This window comes from Oncorhynchus mykiss, chromosome 2 (genome assembly GCF_057628025.1).
Source record: "Oncorhynchus mykiss isolate SJ-2025 chromosome 2, ASM5762802v1, whole genome shotgun sequence".
Classification (NCBI taxonomy): domain Eukaryota; kingdom Metazoa; phylum Chordata; class Actinopteri; order Salmoniformes; family Salmonidae; genus Oncorhynchus; species Oncorhynchus mykiss.
Window position 1 is genome coordinate 31,211,471 of NC_143023.1, and position 24,725 is coordinate 31,236,195.

General features: G+C 43.6%; 2 protein-coding genes across 5 annotated transcripts in view; both read left to right on the forward strand.

Annotated features, from left to right (window-relative positions):
- Positions 1 to 1,712: 1,712 nt before the first annotated feature.
- LOC110487089 (elongator complex protein 6-like) lies at positions 1,713 to 5,470 on the forward strand. Its single transcript, XM_090196629.1, has 4 exons — positions 1,713 to 2,613; positions 2,787 to 2,910; positions 3,230 to 3,429; positions 4,714 to 5,470. Exons 3-4 carry the CDS (start codon positions 3,295 to 3,297, stop codon positions 4,834 to 4,836), a joined length of 258 nt encoding a protein of 85 aa, XP_090052755.1. The 5' UTR covers positions 1,713 to 2,613; positions 2,787 to 2,910; positions 3,230 to 3,294; the 3' UTR covers positions 4,837 to 5,470.
- A 26-nt stretch (positions 5,471 to 5,496) lies between these two features.
- LOC110534747 (sterol regulatory element-binding protein cleavage-activating protein) overlaps positions 5,497 to 24,725 on the forward strand; it is a 39,444-nt gene continuing 20,215 nt past the window's right edge. The window contains exons 1-5 of one of the 4 annotated variants that reach the window (XM_036945756.2): positions 5,497 to 5,772; positions 18,202 to 18,396; positions 21,709 to 21,829; positions 22,071 to 22,228; positions 22,339 to 22,559. In XM_036945756.2, coding sequence (XP_036801651.2) covers positions 18,275 to 18,396; positions 21,709 to 21,829; positions 22,071 to 22,228; positions 22,339 to 22,559 — 622 coding nt within the window. In that variant the 5' untranslated portion in view covers positions 5,497 to 5,772; positions 18,202 to 18,274. Of the gene's footprint in view, positions 5,773 to 13,615; positions 13,966 to 18,201; positions 18,474 to 21,708; positions 21,830 to 22,070; positions 22,229 to 22,338; positions 22,560 to 24,725 lie in introns of those variants that run through there. The other 3 variants (XM_090196572.1, XM_036945754.2, XM_090196576.1) reach the window with 3 other exon arrangements.

Sequence of the window (24,725 nt, forward strand, 5' to 3'; positions counted from 1 at the left end):
GTAGGAGGGAGATTCCTAGATGTGAGAAGTGTACAGGAGGGCATGAGACAAAGAAATGTGTAGTTACAGCCTGGTTTCATAGACTAGACAAAACATAGTAACTGAAAATATGCAACACTCAAATGAGTATGATATGTTGTTTTGTAGGTTTCATAAGACATATTGTTACTTAAGGCAAAAACTAAACTAGGATGGGTGGGTGTATAACGCAAACGTCGAGCAACCCAAAGGTCTTATCACGGACAACTTTAGCATTTTAGCAACTTACTACTTTTTAGCGACTTTGCAACTACTTAGCATGTTATCTAACCCTTCCACAAACCCTAACCATTTTACCTAACCCTTCCCTTAAAGAAGAATAGCAAAAAGTGTAAGTAGAGTGAGCTGAAGTCAGGAGGCGAAATGGAAGTGAATGAGGCCGAAGTATCTGAGGTGGTAGGTGTGGTGAAGTTCTCGGAGCCTGAGCCTTGCACCGAGGGTCAGGATAAAGATGAGTCTGTGACAGTAGGAGTGAAGTTTTTGGAAAATGTAGACCCTTGCCTTTTGGCTGATCCACCTGTGGTTTCAGGGTGGGTGAAAACAGAGTTGGGTGCTGTTGAATCGGCGAGGGTAACCAGAAGTGGTTTTGTGATAATTGTTTGTATTTCTGCTGGTCAGAGGAAGAAGGCGCTCTGCGTTTAACGAAATGGGAACAAGAAATGTGAATTGTTTTGCTCTCAAGCAAAGGAGGTCATTGAAAATAGTGATTACTGGGGTAGCAGTAAATGTAAAAGTTGACCAACTGAAGGGGGAGATTGACGGTGTTTGTGATGCTCGTCGTTTGGTACGACGCAGACAGGGTGGCTTGAGTTGCAACACAGAAGTGTCATTGTCTGTTCTTTTGAGTTTTGATGTTGAGTCTTTGCCCGACAAAGTGATGTTTGGATATATAAGTTATCCTGTAGGAGCTTTTGTGCCGAATACATTATGTTGTTACATTTGTCAAGCTTATGGGCATGTGGCAGCAGTATGTAGGAGGGAGGTTCCTAGGTGTGAGAAGTGTGCAGAAGGGCATGAGACAAAGGAATGTGTAGCATTGGGGAAAGTAGTGGTATGTGTTAATTGTATGGGTGCCCATGGGGCTGGGGATTAGAAATGTCCCGTGCGAGAGAGGCAGGTTGAGTTTTACAGGGATAGAGTAGTGCAGAAGTTGTCATATGCTGAGGCAGTGAAGAAAGGAGAGGAAGATGGGTCAAGGGGGAGGGATCCTGAGAGGAGTGGTGTGAGTAGTAGATCTGTACCAGTACAGAAGGATAGGCCAACAAATTATATATGTTTCAGTAAGATTGGATTTTTTAGCATTTATAGCAATGGTTATAAACTGTACTGCAGGGATGGAATGTAAGTTGCAGAAAATTGAGGTTGTGGTGGCAGCTGCAGAGAGGTATTTGGGTGTGCGAGACTTGACATCAGAAGAGTTACAGGGTGTGTTAAGTGGTGGTGTCCCATCCTTTCAGGTTGTTGGCCTGAGGTAGGACTAAATAGATTTAAATAGTAGAGTAGATGGATTTTTTTGTGAGTGTAGTGTTAGATGGTAAGGTATTTGTTTAAGGGAGTTGTACTCCAGTCTAGTAGGTGGCGGTAATGCAACATTTATCGGATCCCAACCGCCGTTAAACCTCATCAAGGAAGAAGTCGAAACGCTTTTCACATGCTCAGATTGTCCCTCCTCTTCGTGCAGTAGAAACTACGATCTTGCACCCATGATACTTTTTCACAACAAACATTCGGAAAATGAAATAGCTATGACTGTGGAATTGTTTTAAACAATGTGGTTATTATTGACATAAAAATACTTTGAGCTGTTGGGGTTTGTCCTGGATAACGCTAAAATTAGTGTCAACAATCTAGCCAACTTCATAGCCTCAATCGGCAGCCTGTGCTAGCTAAATGTATTTTCCTGGGAGTGTTAAGCGTTCATATATATACAGTCATTGGTTAATATCTAGCTAGTTATTAATAAAGTAATTTATATCAATCGATGTTAGTATTTATCTAGCTAACTAGGTAGCTAGCTATAAGTTAGCAACTCACCAGAAGACATTCCAAATATTCGTATGAGATAAGTCTTCATCCCTTCTCAATATGTTTGCAGTGCTCAACAATATTCTCAATACTAGTCCCGACAACTTCAAGCCGGTAACCCTAACCTCACCCCTAACCGTTACCAATTTAAATCCCTATGCCTAATCCTAACATCTGTGGATTTATGTCTGTTCTCTGCAGGGAGAGTTTATCTTGGTGTCTGACAAACAGACAGACGGGTCCTTCCTCATTCACCATTTCCTCTCCTTTTATTTACGATGTGAGGATTTATGTGAGTGGACTGATGTCTAGTTGACTGAAACGTGTGCTTAACACCGTTCCCTCTATTATTGCTGTTGATTGTAGTGTTAGGTGAAAAACAATGACAGTTAGTAATAGAGGGAACATATGGGGCCAAGTTGTGTACTATGATGCACTCTCATAAGTGGTCAAAAATTAAATCTGGTGAGGCCAGACGTGCTCAGATGTAAGGTGTTTCCTGGGTCTTGTGCAGTCCTTCAGTCACTACAGTGCAATTAGTCAACGATTGTGAGTATACTTATCCTCTAAAACGCTGGGTGTAACCCCCCCCCCCCACCCACTCTTATACATACTGTGCAAGTAAATGTGTCTTTACAGTTGTGTATGGTTTGCTGTTGCTTGGTGGAGCTGTATTAACTACATTTTGTATGGGTTCTTTCACTGTGTTCCATGTTAATCAGGGTGTGAGTTTGGCCCAGGCAAGGGAGAAAGGGCAGCTGGTGTTCATAGAGGGACTAAAGGAATCCTTGGGGGTACTGCTTCAGGGGGAGCCAGCAAAGGAACCCAGGCACTGGACTTCCTCAGGTACCTGTCTGTAGAGTTGACTCTGATCAAGCCTACTGGTCTAAAAAGCATGTTCATTCAGTGCAGAAGCTCCATTGAAAGTGCGTTTTGGTCCTAGAATATCATAGACTTTATCTGGTTCCGGGAATTCGACCTGTATGAGTGTGTAAAACAATACATATTTTTCTGATGTAATCAAAGCAATTAATGATAATATGAATCTGAAAAGATCTCTTCCCCCTTTATTTATCTCACCCTCTATGTCCCCTTTCTTTCTTTGTCTCTCATCCCTCGCCCCCTCAATCCTTCTCCATCTCTCTGTTCCCCTCCACCTCCACAGAGATCCCAGTTCCGGCCTGCGGGGTCTATATGTCTTTGTGCGGGACAATGTAAGGTCGGCAGTAAATGGAGGTGAGGAGTGGGGTCCCCCATGTGATCCTGGTGGATGACCTCAGTGTGGTCCTGAGTCTGGGGGTCAGTGTTGGGGCAGCGCTGGACTTCAGTCATTACTGCAGAGCCACTGTCTGCTCCGAGCTGCAGGTCAGATAATACAGTATCACATTTTACAGTTGCATTTTGTCATTTAGCGGACGCTCTTATCCAGAGCAACTTAGTTAGTGCGTTCATCTTAAGATAGCTAGGTGGGACAACCACATTACACAGTCATAGTAAGTACATTTTTCCTCAAAGTTGGAAGGGTGGAGGGGGGGGGGCTGTGGGATGTTTTAAGATACTCTTTGAAGAGGTAGGGTTTTAGATGTTTTAAGATACTATTTTGAAGAGGTAGGGTTTTAGATGTTTTTGGAAGATGGGAAGGGTCTCTGCGGTCCCAGCTTCAGGGGGAAGCTGGTTCCACCATTGGGGTAACAGGACAGAGAAGAGCTTGGACTGGGATGAGCGGGAGTTGCTGTCACGTAGGGGTGGGAGGGCCAAGAGACCAGAGGAGGCTGAACGTAGAGTTCAGGTTGAATTTTTATTTTTTATTACACCATTATTTAATCAGGTAGGCTAGTTGAGAACAAGTTCTCATTTTCAACTGCGACCTGACCAAGATAAAGCAAAGCAGTTCCACACATACAACAACAATAGTTACACATGGAATAAACAAATATACAGTCAATAATACAGTAGAAAAATCTATATACAGCATGTGCAAATGAGGTAGGATAAGAGAGGTAAGGCAATAAATAGGTCATGGTCGCAAATAATTACAATATAGCAATTAAACACTGGAATGGTACAATGTGCAGAAGATGAATGTGCAAGTTGAGATACTGGGGTGCAAAGGAGCAAGATAAATAAATAAATAAATACAGTATGGGGATGAGGTAGATTGGATGGGCTATTTACAGGGTTGGGGTGTAGGGTTTGAGCATAGCCTGAAGGTAGAAATGGGCAGTTCCTTTTGCTGCTCCGTAGGCAAGTACCATAATTTTTTAGTGGATGCGAGCTTTGGCGGATGAGCGGTGTGACATGGGAGGCGCACGATATCACAAGCTCACTGTCTCTTTCGTCTGTCTCTGTTCAAATAATCACACACATTCCTCTCTACTATCCCTTTTCTCTTTTATCTGCTGGGCAGCATGGTGATGTTGGTGCGATGTGAGGCAGAAGAAGAAGAGAGTGATGATGAATGCTCAGTGGCTCCTGAGGGGCATTGTGCAGCCTCACACTCCAAGTACAGGGTCTCCCCACCGGCTACTGCAGGGACATCCACGGACAAGTCAGATGGATTAGATTATTTGTGTGTGAGAGTGGAAAAAAAGAGAGAGCGAAAGAGCACTGTTAAACGCATTAAGCTGAACCGTACTGTGTGTGTTTCAGGTGGAAGTGTGCTGGCGAGGACAATGTGACAGGCAGCAGACCCAGAAGAAACTTTTCCAGTCTAACGTCCACGACAAGGGGGCTTCCTTTTTCGCCAGGGGGACATCCAGTGCAGTCCTTTAAGCCCTCAATGGATCCTTTCTGCCTCCCTTCCTAGTGTCGATCCCCAGTCCCTCACATCTCAGTCACATGGCTCTCTGAGCTCAACCAGAGAATGATAGAGGCCTCTAGTGGCCAAAAGGCTGTTATCAAAAGGCTGCATGGGCAGCTATTAAGCTTCCAACATTTTAAAGTTGTCAACCTCATGGAATTTCCAACTTCATTGGCTGATCCCTCCTGGTGACTCTGTTGGAATCATGTCCAACCGGATCATCAGGAGGGATCAGCCAACCGTGAAGAAAAAAATTGACTACTTTAAAATGGAGATTGCCAATGCTGTTATTGACATTGTAATGATACAGCTAGAAAGATGAGTCTTCTATCTCTCTATGGGCTCAACACACATGCGGGAAGTTTGCAATTTAGGACAATCAAGGTGCTGGATTATGGTCATTGGGATCAGTTTTGAACTGGAGATGTGGTATTGAATTGAACATTGGATTACTGCATTAGAACCAACTGGACACATGCATTGCAAAGCTGATAAAGGAAACCTGGGTGAATTGGTCATTTCTCAAGTGACATGGGAACTGACCTAACTAGGTTGGACTTGTGTTATACAACAAAAAAAACTATAAACAGCACATTTTAAATCGAACACCAGTGTATGCGTTTTGGGGCGTTGTTGATCATGAAGGTAAAATACTGTGGTTTACAGTAATCTAGCCAGCGCGTGTCGCTATATCCTCATGCTTTCTTGTCTTGGATGAAGGGTGAGAGGTCGACAACTCACGCTGCTGCTGAAACAGTAGTGACATGTTCTGTTGATGCAGTCAGTTTTTCCAGTTAAATTAGCTAAATTTTAGCTACTAGAATAAGGAGGTTAAGACGGTACACGACTAGCTCCTCGATAGCAGGACCAGCGCTATCGACGAAGACACGAGAAAGTTATTCAGCCAGGCAAGTGTAACGTAGTAGCTAGCTAGTCAACTAGCTAACGCGAGCTTTGGTGTGTTAATTGAAGTAGCTAATTTTCTCGATTAGTTAGCAAAGCGGACCATAATCAACTTTAAGCTAACTAACGAAGTTAGACGCGAAGAACCTAGGTTGAAGATATTTTTTCGACCTAGGGTAGAACTTCTCTGGGTTTGGCGGGGCAGATGAACGCGGGACTCGCGGTTAGGTGTTTTTGGTGGTAGCAGCTAGCCAGTTAAGTTCGCTTAACTAATAGCTATTGACAGACGATGTCACTGACATTACTCGTCAACGCTAATGTGATTATCTAATTGCTAGCTGCCTGCCCTATTATCAGCGTAAGGTCAACAACCATGTCTTGCTGTCATGGATACGTTGGTTGGCATCATTCAGCAATGTGTTAAGAAGCATTTACCATATCTGCTAACAGTAGAAGCTAGCTAACGACGTTACGCTTGATTCAAGCTGATTTTACAACGTTCCATGTTGCAGAGTTATGGATTAACATTGTTTTTGGTAGTTTCAGGTGTATATGTTAATACGAACGTAAATGGCGACTAGCTGGTGGCTATGTAGTGGAATTGAAGTGAAGTTGCCCTGTGTTCGTTAACGTTAGCTCGCTAAGGAACGTTAGCATCTGTTAAAGCTAACGCTACTGGTGACTCGTTTGACAGCCGACAGCGCGCCATCGGGAGGCCTGTAAAAGTTTGTTCGCACGGGTGAATAAATTGTTTTCTGTCAATTAATTTAAGCATCGGGCAAAATTTTACACAATTGATTTGAATGAGATCACGTGTAGGGATATTTACGGCGTGGCATCACCATCACCATCCTTACCTACTGTGTGCACAGACGAGGGTGACTGTGTTTCTGAATTATGTATTAGCAGTAGTACTAATCTGTAATTGATACCAAATTGTGAAATTAAAATGTACACTTTTTTTTTTTTCTGTCTGGGGAATTTATATTGTTACAGAGCTGCGCCACACCAGTTGGTTAACGTTGACCAAATGCAATTTGATTGGTCAACACCTACACATTAAATAACTGAGTATTTGGGATTTCTCTGCCCATGGAGATTGACCAGGAGGATGTTGAGGGATGAGGGGCGATTGTCTTGGTTTGGGGAGGGGTGTTTTTTGTCCCACTTAGTGCCATTTGAGCAGCCGTGGAGGAGGGAAACAGTGATCGTACAGAAACCTTAATGACAAAGCATCACCCTTTAGAACAGAGTTAGAAAACCCTGGTCCTGGAGTGCTGCAGGCACTACATGTTTTTAATTTAACTGACCTGAAAGACCAGGTGTGTTGAATTTAGGCAATCATTGAACTGATCAATCAGCTCAGTTGGTCAGGTGTGGTGCCTGAAACCGAACAGGGTTGCCTACCCCTACTCTGTAAGATCTACTTCTCTTCACATAAACAGGCTCAATGTTTTGAACAGCTCCTCTCCTCCAGATCTGAAAGAGCATCGACACTGAACAAAAATATAAGTGCAACATGTAAAGTGTTGGTTTCATGAGCTGAAATTAAAAATCCAGAAATGTTCCATATGTACACATTTCTCAAATGTTCTGCACTTACCTGTTAATGAGCATTTCTACTTTGCCAAGATAATCTATCCACCTGACAGTAATAAGTAATCATCAATGAGATGATTAAACAGCATGATCATTACACAGGTGCACATTGTGCGGGGACCAAAGGCCACTCTAAAATGCAGGTTTTGTCACCCAACACAATGCCAAAGATGTCTCAAGTTTTGAGGAAGCGTGTAATTGGTATCATGACAGCAGGAATGTCCACCAGAGTTGTTACCAGAGAATTTAATGTTAATTTCTCTGCCATAAGCAGAGAATTTCTGTTTGAGAATTTGGCAGAACGTCCAACCGGCCTCAACCGCAGACCACATGTGGGCGAGTGGTTTGCTGATGTCAATGTGAACAGAGTGCCCCATGGTTGCGATGGGGTTATGGTATTGGTATCACCCATTGAGCATGTTTGGGATTCTCTGTATCAAGGTGTATAACAGCGTGTTCCAGTTCCCACCAATATCCAGCAACTTTGCACAGCCATTGAAGAGGAGTGGGACAACATTCCACAGGCCACAATCAACAGCCTGATCAACTTTATGAGAAGATGTTGTGCTGCATGAGGCAAATAAATGGTTACACCGGATACTGACCAGTTTTCTGATCCACACCATAACTTTTTTTTAAAGGTGCGCCATATATACAAACTATGTGACCACCCCATCACTGGATTTGGCTATTTCAGCCACACCCATTTGGTGAAGGAGGAATAATGGTCTGGGGCTGTTTTTCATGGTTCGGGCTAGGCTTCTTAGTTCCAGTGAAGGGAAATCTTAACACTACAGCATACAATTACATTCTAAACGATTATGTGCTTCCAACTGTGTGGTAACAGTTTGGGGAAGGCCCATTCCCGTTTCAGCATGACAATGCCTCCGTGCATGAAGCTAGGTCCATAAAGAAATGGTTTGTTGAGATCGGTGTGGAAGAACTTGACTGGCCCTCACAGAGCCCTGACCTCAACCCCATCAAACACATTTGGGATGAATTGGAATGCAGACTGCGAGCCAGACCTAATCGCTCAACATCAGTGCCCGACCTGACTAATGTTCTTGTGGCTGAATGGAATCAAGTCCCCAGCTCCACCCAGGAATGTTCCAACATCTAGTGGAAAGCCTTCCCAGAAGAGTGGAAGCTGTTATAGCAGCAAAGGGAGAACCGACTCCATATTAATGCCCATGATATTGGAATGAGATGTTTGACGAGCAGGTGTCCACATACTTTGCTCATGTGAAATTCATAGATTAGGGTCCAATCCTTTTATTTAAATGAACTGTTGTCCTTATATGAACTATAACTTGGTAAAGTCTTTGAAATTGTTGCATGTAGCGTTTATATTTTTGTTCAGTGTGTATATATGTGTATGTATATACAGTGGGGCAAAAAAGTATTTAGTCAGCCACCATTTGTGCAAGTTCTTTCACTTAAAAAGATGAGGCCTGTAATTTTCATCATAGGTACACTTCAACTATGATGGACAAAATGAGAAAAACAATTCCAGAAAATCACATTGTAGGATTTTTAATGAATTAATTTGCAAATTATGGTGGAAAATAAGTATTTGGTCAGGACGTCGGGCCCTCATACCACCCTCATGGAGTCTGTTTCTGACCGTTTGAGCAGACACATGCACATTTGTGGCCTGCTGGAGGTCATTTTGCAGGGCTCTGGCAGTGCTCCTCCTGCTCCTCCTTGCACAAAGGCGGAGGTAGCGGTCCTACTGCTGGGTTGTTGCCCTCCTACGGCCTCCTCCACGTCTCCTGATGTACTGGCCTGTCTCCTGGTAGCGCCTCCATGCTCTGGACACTACGCTGACAGACACAGCAAACCTTCTTGCCACAGCTCGCATTGATGTGCCATCCTGGATGAGCTGCACTACCTGAGCCACTTGTGTGGGTTGTAGACTCCGTCTCATGCTACCACTAGAGTGAAAGCACCGCCAGCATTCAAAAGTGACCAAAACATCAGCCAGGAAGCATAGGAACTGAGAAGTGGTCTGTGGTTACCACCTGCAGAACCACTCCTTTATTGAGGGTGTCTTGCTAATTGCCTATAAATTCCACCTGTTGTCTATTCCATTTGCACAACAGCATGTGAAATTTATTGTCAATCAGTGTTGCTTCCTAAGTGGACAGTTTGATTTCACAGAAGTGTAATTGACTTGGAGTTACATTGTGTTGTTTAAGTGTTCCCTTTATATTTTTGAGCAGTGTATATATGTGTGTGTGTGTATATATACAGTTGAAGTCGGAAGTTTACATACACCTTAGCCAAATACATTTAAACTCAGTTTTTCCACTATTCATGACATTTAATCCTAGTAAAAATTCCCTGTCTTAGGTCATATAGGATCACCACTTTATTTTAAGAATGTGAAATGTCAGAATAATAGTAGAGAGTTATCTATTTCAGCTTTTATTTCTTTTATCCCATTCCCAGTGGGTCAGAAGTTTACATACACTCAATTAGTATTTGATAGCATTGCCTTTAAATTGTTTAACTTAGGTCAAACGTTTTGGGTAGCCTTCCACAAGCTTCCCACAATGAGTTGGGTGAATGTTAGCCCATTCCTCCTGACAGAGCTGGTGTAACTGAGTCAGGTTTGTAGGCCTCCTTGCTCGCACACGCTTTTTCAGTTCTGCCCACAAATTCTCTGTGTGATTGAGGTCAGGGCTTTGTGATGGCCACTCCAATACCTTGACTTTGTTGTCCTTAAGCTATTTTGCCACAACTTGGAAGTATGCTTGGGGTCATTGTCCATTTGGAAGACCCATTTTTTAACTTCCTGACTGATGTCTTGAGATGTTGCTTCAATATCTCCATATAATTTTCCTGTCTCATAAAGCCGTCTATTTTGTGAAGTGCACCAGTCCCTCCTGCAGCAAAGCCCCCCCCCCCCCCCACAACATGGCACTGCCACCCCTGTGCTTCACTGTTGGGGTGGTGTTCTTCGGCTTGCAAGCCTCCCCCTTTTTCCTCCAAACATAACGATGGTCATTATGGCCAAACAGTTCTATTTTTGTTTCATCAGACCAGAGGACATTTCTCCAAAAAGTACGATCTTTATCCCCATGTGCTGTTGCAAACTGTAGTCTGGCTTTTTTTATGGCGGTTTTGGAGCAGTGGCTTCTTCCTTGCTGAGCGGCCTTTCAGGTTATGTCTCTATAGGACTTGTTTTACTGTGGATATTGATACTTTTGTACCTGTTTCCTCCAGCATCTTCACAAGGTCCTTTGCTGTTCTGGGATTGATTTTCACTTTTCGCACCGAAGTACATTCATCTCTAGGAGACAGAACGCGTCTCCTTCCTGAGCGGTATGACGGCTGCGTGGTCCCATGGTGTTTACACTTGTGTACTATAGTTTGTACAGATGAACGTGGTACCTTCAGGCGTTTGGAAATTGCTCCCAAGGATGAACCAGACTTTTTTTTTCTGAGGTCTTAGCTGATTTCTTTTGATTTTTCCCATGATGTTAAGCAAAGAGGCACTGAGTTTGAAGGTAGGCCTTGAAATACATCCACAGGTACACCTCCAATTGACTCAAATGATGCCATGCCATAATTTTCTGGAATTTCCCAAGCTGTTTAAAGGCACACTAAGTTGACTGTATGCAAACTTCTGACCCACTGGAATTGTGATACAGATATAAGTGAAATAATCTGTAAACAATTGTTTGAAAAATGAATTAGAAAAAGTAGATATCCTAACCGACTTGCCAAAACTATAGTTTGTTAACCTCTCTAGGGTACGGGGGATGGTAGCGTCCCACCTAGTCAACAGCCAGTGAAACTGCAGGGCGCCAAATTCAAAACAACAGAAATCCCATAATTAAAATTCCTCAAACGTACATGTATTTTACACCATTTTAAAGATACACTTCTTGTTAATCCCACCACAGTATCCGATTTCAAAAAGGCTTTACAACGAAAGCAAACCAAACGATTATGTTAGGTCAGCGCCAAGTCACAGAAAAACACAGCCATATTTCCAGCCAAAGAGAGGAGTCACAAAAAGCAGAAATTTAGATAAAATGAATCACTAACCTTTGATGATCTTCATCAGATGACACTCATAAGACTTCATGTTACACAATACATGTATGTTTTGTTCGGTAAAGTTCATATTTATATCCAAAAATCTGAGTTTACATTGGCGCGTTATGTTCAGTAGTTCCAAAACATCCAGTGATTTTGCAGAGAGCCACATCAATTTACAGAAATACTCACAATAAACATTGCTAAAAGATACAATTGTTATGCATGGAATTTTAGATCCACTTCTCCTTAATGCAACCGCTGTGTCAGATTTTTTTTAAACTTTACAGAAAAAGCACACCATGCAATAATCTGAGTACGGCGCTCAGAGACCAAAACAACCCAAACAGATATCCACCATGTTGTGTATTCAACAGAAGTCAGAAATAGCATTATAAATATTCACTTACCTTTGATGATCTTCGTCAGAATGCACTCCCAGGAATCCCAGTTCCACAATAAATGTTTGTTTTGTTCGATATTTGTCCATCATTTATGTCCAAATACCTCCTTTTTGTTTGCGCGTTCGGTACACAATCCAAACTCATGACGTGCGATCACTAGGAGCAGACGAAAAGTCAAAAAGTTCCGTTACAGTCCGTAGAAACATGTCAAACGATGTATAGAATCAATCTTTACGATGTTTTTAACATAAATCTTCAATAATGTTCCAACCGTAGAGTTCCTATGTCTGTAGAATTGCAATGGAACAGAGCTAACTATCACGTGAGTGCGCGAGACTGAGCTCGTGGCACTCTGCCAGACCTCTGACTCAATCCCCTCTCATTCGCCCCCCCCCCCACTTCACAGTAGAAGCATCAAACAAGGTTCCAAAGACTGTTGACATCTAGTGGAAGCCTTAGGAAGTGCAATATGACCCCATAGACACTGTGTATTTGATAGGCCAAGAGTTGAAGAACTACAAACCTCAGATTTCCCACTTCCTGGTTGTTTTTTTTGTCAGGTTTTTGCCTGCCATATGAGTTCTGTTATACTCACAGACATCATTCAAACATTTTTAGAAACTTCAGTGTTTTCTATCCAAATCTACTAATTATATGCATATTATAGCTTTCATGGCTGAGTATTAGGCAGTTTAATTTGGGCACGCTTTTCATCCAAAATTCCCAATGCTGCCCCCTACCCTAGAGAAGTTAACAAGAAATTTGTGGAGTGGTTGAAAAACGAGTTTTAATGACATCAAGCTAAGTGTATGTAAACTTCTGATTTCAACTGTGTGTATGTATGTGTGTATGTGTGTGTGTATACACAGTACTAGTAACAAGTTTGGGGTGGACATCTACTCATTCGAGCGTTTTTCTTTATTTTTTACTATTTTCTACATTGTATAATAATAGTGAAGACATCCAAACTATTAAAAAACACATGGAATCATGAATTAACCAAAAAAGTGTTGAACAAATCAAAAATATAGTTCATATTTCAGATTCTCCAAAGTAACCACCCTTTGCCTTTGACAGCTATGCACACTCTTGGCATTCTCTCAACCAGCTTCATGAGGTGGAATGGAATGGAATGCGTTTAAATTAGCAGGTGTGCTTTGTTAAAAGTTAATTTGTGGAATTTCTTAATGCGTTTGAGCCAATCTGTTGTGTCTTGACAAGGTATGGTATACAGAAGAAAGCCCTATTTGGTAAAAGACCATGGCCATATTATGGCAAGAACAGCTCAAATAAACAAAGAGAAACAACAGTCCATCATTACTTTAAGACATGAAGGTCAGTCAATATGGAAAATGTTAAATTTTTTTGAAAGTTTCTTCAAGTGTAGTCGCAAAGACAATCAAGCGCTATATATTTTTATATCTTTGCTTAAAACTTGGTCGAAACTCAAAGTCAAATATAGACTTATTGACACTCTGTGCACTTTCACATTTTTACACTTCTCACATTCATTCACGTATGTTTCATGCATGTTCTAACCACACACGCCCACACATTCACGTTGCATACAATTTTCTTTAAAAAAAAAGCTGATATTTAATTCAACTCAGTATGTGAATGTTAAGGAGGTTTTTTTGTGCAAAATACACATAGGCCCACTGATTTTTCTCATTTAAATGTTCATTGTGTCTCATCACTAAAGCCTTTGTGACGGGTCACTCAACGTTTTCATTGTAGTTTTTGGACCGGGTTTTTGCCATTTTCGATGACATAATAGTGGTTACTGATTGACTGGGCCAATTTGCTCCCTGTGTGTTTGTAAATGGGTGGCTGTAAATGAATTGTCGCAATAAAGCCTTCAGGCATTAGTCCCAGCTGACATTGACTCAAGAATGGTCTGTACAGTTATGGTGCATTAGAGTTGAGGAGCAAGTGCTCAGTTTACTATGGGAGAAGGGAGCTGAAATACAATCGTGCTGCTTCTCAATGCAGCCCAAAATCCCTGCATTTATGGTGCTACTTGCCAGGAGTCTTAGCTTTTTTACATTGGGTTTTAAGACCCCTTACACAGGTGTGGATCATGGCAATGGACTGTATAGGATCCAGCGATGCCTTCAAACTGGGGATTTTAGGAAGCATCGTTAGGAGGTAAGCATTTATTTGGTTTACTTCAGGCACACTCTTCTTCCGAGCAGCATATGATGAAATCTTAAGCCTAGTCTTGCGTAACTCTGTTACCAATTCATCCATGAGCTAACAAACATGTTTCTGAGAGAAGCGTGTGCACATTTTTTGGAAAATGTAGCCTACCGGTACGCACCATTTAAATTATAATCTTATTTCCATTTCCTGGGAACTTGCAACTAGAAAAACATGTAGTACACAGGCTACTATGTAAAAAGAGGTTGATAGTTCTGGGAGGCATTTTTGTCCCTGATGTTCTCGCAAAAGTGCTTTTGGAACATAATGACATGCTCTGTTTTGTCAGAAGCTGTATTGTTTGCTGTATGCGTGGTTAAGCAGGTAGGCCTACTGAAGGTAAACTGCTGCCCCCTCCCTGAGCTGGGCTACTGGAATCCATAGTGGCACATGTCTCAAGACTTGGCATCATAAAGTCTCTGTGGTATTGCTGGCTGGGTCAGTCGTTTTCTTTGTCTTAAAATGCCTTAGTCTGAGGTATGCACTGACGACTGGGGTGGCAGGTCGCCTAGTGGTTAGAGCATTGGACTAGTAACCGGAAGGTTGCAAGATCGAATCTCCGAGCTGACAAGGTAAAAATCTGTCCTTCTGCCCCTGAACAAGGCAGTTACCCCACTGTTCCAAGGCCATCATTGAAAATAAGAATTTGTTCTTAACTGACTTGCCTAGTTAAATAAAGGTAAAATAAACTCACTGTCATGTGCAGACTAACTTGACTGCCTGCCTGACGTGTGTACAGACCTGTTAAGTCTGCCTCACCCGTGTAGCTGCAGGATCGAGAGACCAGGGAAAAAGAGGTAGAGAGGGTGGGGGCCTAGACCTGTGAGCCTCGTTGTGGCATTTCCTATCCCGGATTAACTCACTGACGGAGATGTTGTTGAGCACCTGCCAACTCAGGCCTCGCTTTCCTGCACCACAACACCAGGGAAGGAAATGGAAATGGACGCACAGGGCATAATGGGACCTACAGGCTAGATATCAGGTCAAAATGTAGAGCAACGGGGGGGTGAGTCACGGCACTCGAGGCCTCTGATTAAATTCAACCATCGGTATACCCTCTAGCCATTTGTTGGTATGTGTGTGTGTTGCTGCCTGCTGTGTTTACTGTATATAGAGTATTTATAGTGGAAGATCAAGCCGCTCCAGAGGTAGGCTAAATTCCCCCAGGAATGTTTCCAGAGTACTCAGGGGGTAGAGCTGAGCCAGTCAGTCACACTTTGGCTGTGGTGCCTGAAATAGGGCTCTTGTTTTAAGCCAGGGATCTCCGTGAAACCTTTAAAATCCGGTGCTTTTGGAGGACTTAGGCCAAACAGGCACGAGAGAGCGTGAGAGGCAGCCAGACTTCCCCCTGAACAGGTACTGGGACAGAAAGGCACCTTTTCCGATTTAAAGAAAGGCAACTGGGACAGAGCTGAGTTTGTCTGGGATAATAACTACACTAGCTAGATAGATGCTGTGGCAGGGCTGAGTTTGTCTGGGATAATAACTACACTAGCTAGATAGATGCTGTGGCAGGGCTGAGTTTGTCTGGGATAGTAACTAGACTAGCTAGATAGATGCTGTGGCAGGGCTGAGTTTGTCTGGGATAGTAACTAGAGGTCGACCGATTTATAATTATTCTACGCCGATACCGATTATTGAAGGACCAAAACCCCCGATACCGATTAATCGGACGATTTAATTAATTAATTTTTTTAATAATGACAATTACAACAATACTGAATTAACACTTATTTTAACTTATATAATACATTAATAAAATCAAATTAGCCTCAAGTAGATAATGAAACATGTTCAATTTGGTTTAAATGCAAAAACAATGTGTTGGAGAAGAAAGTAAAAGTGCAATATGTGCTATGTAAGAAAGCTAATGTTTCAGTTCCTTGCTCAGAACATGAGAACATATGAAAGCTGGTGGTTCCTTTTAACATGAGTCTTCAATATTCCCAGGTAAGAAGTTTTAGGTTGTAGTTATTGTAGGACTATTTCCCTCTATACCATTTGTATTTCATTAACATTTGACTATTGGATGTTCTTATAGGCACTTTAGTATTGCCAGTGTAACAGTATAGCTTCCGTCCCTCTCCTCGCTCCCCCCTGGGCTCGAACCAGCAACACAACGACAACAGCCACCACATCGAAGCAGCGTTACTCATGCAGAGCAAGGGAAACAACCACCCCAAGGCTCAGAACGAGTGAAGTTTGAAACGCTATTAGCGTGTGCTAACTAGCCAGCCATTTCACTTCGGTCACACCAGCCTCATCTCGGGAGTTGATAGGTTTGAAGTCATAAACAGCGCAATGCTTGACGCACAACGAAGAGCTGCTGGCAAAACGCACGAAAGTGCTGTTTGAATGAATGTTTACACGCCTGCTTCTGCCTACCACTGCTCAGTCAGATACTTAGATACTTGTATGCTCAGTCAGATTATATGCAACACAGGACACGCTAGATAATATCTAGTAATATCATCAACCATGTGTAGTTAACTAGTGATTATGATTGATTGTTTTTTATAAGATAAGTTTAATGCTAGCTAGCAACTTTCCTTGGCTTACAGCATTTGCGTAACAGGCAGTCTCCTTGTGGAGTGCAACGAGAGAGAGGCAGGTCGTTATTGCGTTGGACTAGTTAACTGTAAGGTTGCAAGGTTGGATCCCCCGAGCTGACAAGGTGAAAATCTGTCTTTCTGTCCCTGAACGAGGCAGTTAGCCCACCGTTGCTAGGCCGTAATTGAAAATAAGAATGTGTTCTTAACGGACTTGCCTAGTTAAATAAAGATGTAAAAAAAAAAAGTAAAATAAAATCGGCGCCCAAAAATACCGATTTCCGATTGTTGGCCCTAATTATTCAGCCATTCCGATTAATCGGTCGACCTCTAGTAGTAACTACACTAGCTAATTAGATGATGTGGCAGGGCGGAGTTTGTCTGGGATAGTAACTACACTAGCTAATTAGATGCTGTGGCAGGGCTGAGTTTGTCTGGGATAGTAACTAGACTAGCTAATTAGATGCTGTGGCAGGGCGGAGTTTGTCTGGGATAGTAACTACACTAGCTAATTAGATGCTGTGGCAGGGCTGAGTTTGTCTGGGATAGTAACTAGACTAGCTAATTAGATGCTGTGGCAGGGCGGAGTTTGTCTGGGATAGTAACTAGACTAGCTAATTAGATGCTGTGGCAGGGCTGAGTTTGTCTGGGATAGTAACTACACTAGCTAATTAGATGCTGTGGCAGGGCGGAGTTTGTCTGGGATAGTAACTAGACTAGCTAGATAGATGCTGTGGCAGGGCTGAGTTTGTCTGGGATAGTAACCAGACTAGCTAGATAGATGCTGTGGCAGGGCTGAGTTTGTCTGGGATAGTAACCAGACTAGCTAGATAGATGCTGTGGCAGGGCTGAGTTTGTCTGGGATAGTAACTAGACCAGCTAGATAGATGCTGTGGCAGGGCTGAGTTTGCCTGAGATAGTATCCAGACTAGCTAGATAGATTGTGTTGCAGGGCTGCGTTTGTCTGGGATAGTAACTAGACTAGCTAGATAGATGCTGTGGCAGGGCTGAGTTTGTCTGGGATAGTAACTAGACTAGCTAGATAGATGCTGTGGCAGGGCTGCATTTGTCTGAGGGTGGGGGGTAGAAGATACTGTGATGTAGCCTAGCCAATCTGGTAAGGTTGTCGCTAAATGGAGGTTGTACTTGGGACGTACAGGTAAGACCAAATATCTTGTGGTGGTGTTAGGGATGGGAAATGTGGACGTGATATCTATGGTGTTTCTGGTGGGACAGGGAGTTAGTGAGGGCTTCTCTTTGGTTTCTGCAGTGTGTGACCATATATATAGGTTTGAGGTGTTTTTGTGTAATAAATTGGTAATAAGGCAGACTCGTCCAAAGCAACATGAACACAGGCTACATTCAGCAGCAGCTGATTATGTTGTGAGTGCCGAGTATCCTCCAGGGTTGAGGTCAATTCAAAATGAAGGCAGTCAATTCAGGAAGTAAACTAAAATTCCAGGTCAATAATTTAAAAAAGGGCACCTATGTTCTATGCTTTAATTCAAAGCTTTTTCCATTTAAATTTTCAATTCAAATCACTTCCTGAATTGACTGCATTCCATTTGAATTGACCCCAACCATGGTATCTCTGAGTTTGTGTTAACCCACACCTCTCGTCTCTGTGGTTCCCTAGGTCCCTGGATGCCCCACGGCACTCCGTCCTCGCTCGCCCTCCCGATGGCCGGCAGCTGACCCCGCCCCCCAGGATGACAGTGAGAGAGCGGCTGCGAGAGAAGATCTCGACGGCGTTTTACCGCCATGGGCTGCTTTGCGCTTCCTATCCGGTGCCCATCATCCTCTTCACCTCTGCCAGTATTCTCGCCTGCTGGTACGTCTGAGGAAGGGGAGTGTCTATGAGGGAAGCGGGTTCTGGGGATGGCCGTGTGCATCTTCAAGAGATTATATGTGAGAGTTCTTGTACTGGTTTCTCTGAACATGTTTTTGGCAGGTTTTGAAAGGATTGTATGTATTTTTTCTATCCACATGGGCAGAGGTGAGATGGTAGGTCAGTAAAATAGAAGAGAAGCAGATGGATGAACATTTAGAGGTCAACAACAGAGGTGGGAGAAAAAGGAGCAGGCTCTGCAAAACCCAGTCAACTAAATGAAACGCCCATAGCCATACACATAAATCAGCACTCGGAACAGAATACACACTTTTCCACCTCAGAGATCCACATTAGAGGTCAACCCCGTCACAGTTGAAAGGTCACAGATGAGAAGTCAGGACAGGATGGAACGAATACGGTACAGCATGGAACCGTGGAGGCAGCAGTGCAGTGCCAAAAGCACGGCTGGCTGACGGCTGCACTGAGTGCAGGGAATTAAAGGGGTGGAAGCAGAGTTAAAAAGAGAGACACAGCAGAGGGCTGTGAGAAAGTGACCCCTGGAGAATAGGCCTATCTGTGTGTTCCTGGCCCTCCATCTGCCTCCCAGGAGGTGGGGGCTCCTGCTGCAAAACAAAAGCCCTTTGTGACAGTACAGTGACCTTAGAGAGAGGGAGAGGGAGAGGGGGTGTAGTGTCCTCAAAGAGAAATCTGTATCCCGTGGCCTGACAGGCTGCCAAAGAACCAGGATGAAAGAGTGTTCAAGCACTTAGATACTGAGCAACACTGTCAGTCACGTCACTATTAAAAAAAACAAGCATTTCGCTACACCCGCAATAACATCTGCTAAATATGTGTATGTGACCAAAAATATTTAATTTATTGTACTATACTTTGGAACTATGCAAACTGCACCTTTTTGATGTGGTGCAGGTCAGGGATACAGAGTCAGTATTGACAGTGTTTAGTGTATAGAACACCCATAAACGTTTCAGTGTGTTCAGTCCTCACCTGAAAATCAATTTCCCAATGCCCTGTTGGAATCTTTAGTTAATTATTCAAGAGGTTTGAAATGCTTTTGCTCGTCTATGGAAGTGGGCTTCAACTTCGAAGGCAACAGAGCAAGGCCTATACCCTTCACAGTGGGGTAGTCTCCTCACGAGGGGTAATAAGATTTTAAGCGATTTTAACTGGTTATAGTTGGCGTCCTCCAAATTTGTACCTACATTCATCCCTTTGCTACAGTATTGCCAGGCTGTCGGCATCATTTCCAGTCGTGGTAAAGTGTACCCAATGACCTAACAGAGACAGACAAATGCAGCACTGTCACTCTGGCTGTTTGTCTTAGCCTCAGTCGCCTCGTAGCTTTCCGTGAATTTTGGAGGCGCCCTTGAACTTAATGCACTTGTTGGTTTTCTTTGTTTTTTCCCCTCATATAAAATAAGTTTGTTCACAGGGCAAATGGGCCCAAAAGTGGTCCTTTCTAGGAGAATGGTTGAGTGAAGACGATGACAACCTGGGATGAAAGGTTGTAGTTACTTACTCTTGCATTAGGGTGGAATTAGTGAGCATTAGTAGACTCATGTTTTACAAACACACATTCATGAGTGGATATGGTATCGGCATACATATTAAGCGCTAAACCCCTTCAATCCCTTTCTCATTAAGTGTGTGTATGTGTGTGTGTTCGTTCCTGTGTCAGTGTGTGGGGCATGCAATTGTGCACGTGCGAGTGTATCGGTCTACTAAATCTTGTAAATCTCAGTGTGTTTCGTAAGAGCCAACCTCTTCCCAGGGAAACGGGTGGTCGGTCTCTAGTTAATGCTAAATCTGCCAACAAAGGACAGGGGAGGCAGTGGCACTGACTTATTTTTTTCACTTACACAGACATTCACACACTTGCACACTCAGGGATGCTTATATACACATACATGTATTATTATACTGAACAACAATATAAACGCAACATGTAGTGTTGGTTTCATGTGCTAAAATATAAGATCCCCGAAATTCTCTCAAATTTGGTGCACACATTTGTTTACATCCCTGTTAGTGAGCATTTCGCCTTTGCCAAGATAATCCATCCACCTAACAAGTGTGGTATATCAAGAAGCTAATTGACCGCATGATCATTACACAGGTGCACCTTGTGCTGGGGACAATAAAAAGCCACTCTAAAATATGCAGGTTTGTCACACAACAAAATACCACAGATGTCTCAAGTTTTGAGGGAGCGTGCAATTAGCCTACACCTGTGGGATTGTCTGAGACCAGCCACCCGGACAGCTGATGAAACTGTGGGTTGCACAACTAAAGAATTTCTGCACAAACTTTCAGAAACCGTCTCAGGGAACGTGCTCGTCGTCCTCACCAAGATCTTGACCTGACTGCAGTTCTGCATCGCAACCAACTTCAGTGGGCAAATGCTCACATTAGATAGCCTTTGGCACGCTGGAGAAGTGTGCTCTTCACGGATTAATCCTGGTTTCAACTGTACCAGCAGATGGCGTCGTGTGGGCAAGTGGTTTGCTATTGTGAACAGAATTCCCCATGGTGGCAGTGGGGTTATGGTATAGGCAGGCATAAGCTACAGACTATGAACACAGTCGCATTTTATCGATGGCGATTTGAATGCACAGAGATGCCATGACGAGATCCTGAGGCCCATTATCGTGCCATTCATCCGACGCAATCACCTAATTTTTCAGTATGATGATGCACAGACCCATGTCGCAAGGATCTCTACACAATTTCTGGAAGCTGAAAATGTCCCAGTTCTTCCATGACCTGCATATGTCGCCCATTGAGCATGTTTGGGATGCTCTGGAACGATGTGTACGACAGCTTGTACCAGTTCCCGCCAATATCCAGCAACTTTGCAACAGCTTGATCAACTCTATGCTAAAGAGATGTCTTGCTACATGAGGCAAATAATGGCCACACCAGATACTGACTGGTTTTCTGATCCACGCCCCTACCGTCTCTTTTAAGGTATCTGTGACCAACAGATGCATATCTGTATTCCCAGTCATGTGAAATCCATAGATTAGGGCCTCATGAATTTTTTTCAATTGACTGATTTCCTTATTTGAACTGTAACTCAGTAAAATCTTTGAAATTGTTGCATGTTGCGTTTATTTTTGTTCAGTGTACGTTTAACTGTAAGGAAATTATCATTTTGGTAGAGGGTGTGTATTTTAGTGCTGGGATAATAATTCACAATACTCAAGCCTGTAACTAATATTCAGACCACACTGTCACTTATTCTCCACTCCCATGTTCTCCCAAGTCATCGCTCTCTCCCCCCTCTCTCAGTTACCCTCTGCTGCGGCTGCCTCTGCCGGGGACCGGGCCGGTGGAGTTCACCACACGGGTCCGAGATTATACCGTCCCTTCCCATGAGCCCCAGGGAGACCTCGGCGAGCGGCCTGACTGGGTAAGACTCATGGTCAAAAGATCACCCCACTTACAGTACCCACATGGCTTGACTGTTTACATGGTACATTTGTAACATCATGATCTTTAAAAAATAAACCTAACACCACTAAGTACCATTTGGTACCAGGTAGTTACCAATTGCATTGAGTGTTTGAAATACCAGCTGAAAAAGGGACTGTAAAATAACAAACTCATCCGATTCTCTGCCATGTTTTTCAAAACCCTCTATGTTCCTCCAGTATCGGGGTCCTCCGGTGGCCTACATCCAACAGGTCCTGGTGAAGGCAGCTGTGTCTCCCTGGGACAGTACGCTGGTCCCTGTGGACGTGTTCCGCTCCCCACTGGGCCGCGTATTCAACCTGCTGGAGGAGATCCGCAACCATGTACACAACGACGGGTATGGGAAACTACACACGTACATCTAATGTCTCTCCCCCACCTCGAGCTTTCTCTACCGTTTTAAAATGCACCTTGACTTGACCGGACTTACCTTTCGTCTCTTTGCAGTTCTGGGGTCAGGAGCCTGGAGGCGCTCTGCCTGCAGGTGACGGACCTGTTGCCGGGGTTACGACGTATGCAGACAGTGCTGCCGGAGCACGGTTGTCTGCTGGTCTCCCCCGGCAACTACTGGCAGAACCAGCGGGAGCTGTTTGACTCTGACCCCGACCTGCTGAAGACCGTCCACCAGCATGAACCCAAAGGACTGCACACCTCCGCCACACTGAGAGGTAGAGAGGGGAGGAAGGGATGGGAGGGGTGAGGTAAATGGAGGGCAGAGCAAAGGAATCATCCTTTTGTATCCCTTTGGCTAATGCTCATTGAGCCCCAACCAGAGCGTGTGAGCAGAGCCGCTCATCACTAATGGAGTGGTGCTTGCGCTCCATGTCGTTTCCACTAAAGACCCACGCCAAATTCGCTCCATTCATTAAAATCACAATTTAACCAACACCCGTCTTTTTTTGTGACTACCTGGATCTACAAATCAAATCAAATTGTTTTTGTCACATGCGCTGAATACAACAGATTACAGTGAAATGCTAACTTACAAGCCCTTAACCAACAATGCAGTTTTAAGAAAAATAAGTGTTGAAGTATTTTCTAGTGAAAAATAACAAATAATTAAAGAGCAACAATAAAATAACAGTAGCGAGGCTATATTTTACTTATTTGTATTTTATTTAACCTCTTTATTTAACTAGGCAAGTCAGTTAAGAACAAATTCTTATTTACAGTGTCGGCCAATATACAGGGCGTACCTGTACAGAGTCAATGTGCGGGGGCACAGGTTAGTCAAAGTAATTGGGGTAATATGTACATGTAGGTAGAGGTAAAGTGACTATGCAGAGATAATAAACAGAGAGTAGGAGCAGCGTAAAGGTGGTAGTGGTGGGGGGTTCAAAGCAAAAAGTCTGGGTAGCCATTTGACTTGGGGGTAGAAGCTGTTAAGAAGCCTTTTGGACCAAGACTTGGCACTCCGGTACTGCTTGCCGTGAGGTAGCAGAGAGAACAGTCTATGACTAGGGTGGCTGGAGTCTTTGGCAATTTTTAGGGCATTCCTCTGACACCGCCTGGTATAGAGGTCCTGGATGGCAGGAAGCTTAGCCCCAGTGATGTACTGGACCATATGCACTACCCTCTGTAGTGCCTTGTGGTTGGAGGCCGAGCAGTTGCCATACCAGGCGGTGATGCAACCAGTCAGAATGCTCTCGATGGTGCAGCTGTATAACGTTTTGAGGATCTGAGGACCCATGACAGATCTTTTCAGTCTCCGAGGGGGAATAGGGGTTGTCGTGCCCTCTTCACGACTGTCTTGGTGTGTTTGGATCATGATAATTGGACATCAAGGAACTTGAATCGCTCAACCTGCTCCACTAGAGCCCCGTCGATTAAAATGGGGACGCGCTCTGCCCTCCTTTTCTTGTAGTTCACGATCATCTCCTTTGTCTTGATCACGTTGAGGGAGAGGTTGTTATCCTAGCACCACACTGCCAGGTCTCTGACCTCCTCCCTATAGGCTGTCTCATCGTTGTCGGTGATCAGGCATCTGGCGTCTGCAAACTTATAGATGGTGTTGGAGTCGTGCCTGGCCATGCAGTCATGGGTGAACAGGGAGTACAGGAGGGGACTGAGCACGCATCCCTGAGGGGCCCTCGTGTTGATGATCAGCGTGGATCAGATGTGTTGTTACCTACCCTCACCACCTGGGGGCGGCCTGTCAGGAAGTCCAGGATCCAGTTGCAGAGGGAGGTGTTTAGTCCCAGGCTCCTTAGCTTAGTGATGAGCTTTGGGGGCACTATGGTGTCCCAATTGTTTTTTAAGTATTGAAACCAAACCATATGGATTTGACTGAAAGCTGTTTGAATAAACATGTGAAGATGAATGTAAGAAGTGAACATCATTCCAAATAGGCTACATGTCATATTAAACTGCATATAAACACTCTAAACAGGTCAGGAGCCAGACATGGAGCCTAAGAAGGAACTAATTATTTAGGCTATTATTTCAATTATTTCAAGGCTGCAGCCTACAAAGAAATACATTGTGAAGGATTTGTGAATGCAACCCCAGGCTGGTAGGAACATAGTGCTCAGCATTTAAACAACATTTAGTTGTATTAAATCATTGTAGTCTATAAATTTGGCATTTAGGCTGTGACTTACTTAGAATTAAATGCAAACGAAATGAATTGTGCCTTATTAGTCTGTCTTTTAATAAATGTTTTGAATACACGCCAGTCTGTGGCTTCAGGCTCATGCGACGGTGCCTGGAGAGCAAGCCAGCAGCGGAGAATATCCTCTCCACACTTGCAGAGCAATTGGGGAAGCTAAACACCCTTTTGGCCACTCTTGCCAGGCTGAGCTGAGATGTAGAGTTGTTTTTAAAATGTTCTATAG

Coding starts and splice junctions, on each gene's coding strand:
- LOC110487089 (XM_090196629.1), top strand. CDS start 3,295: ATGGAGGTGAGGAGTGGGGTCCCCCATGTGATCCTGGTGGATGACCTC. Junction 3,430..4,713: donor CTGTCTGCTCCGAGCTGCAG/GTCAGATAATAC, acceptor TGTGTGTTTCAG/GTGGAAGTGTGCTGGCGAGG.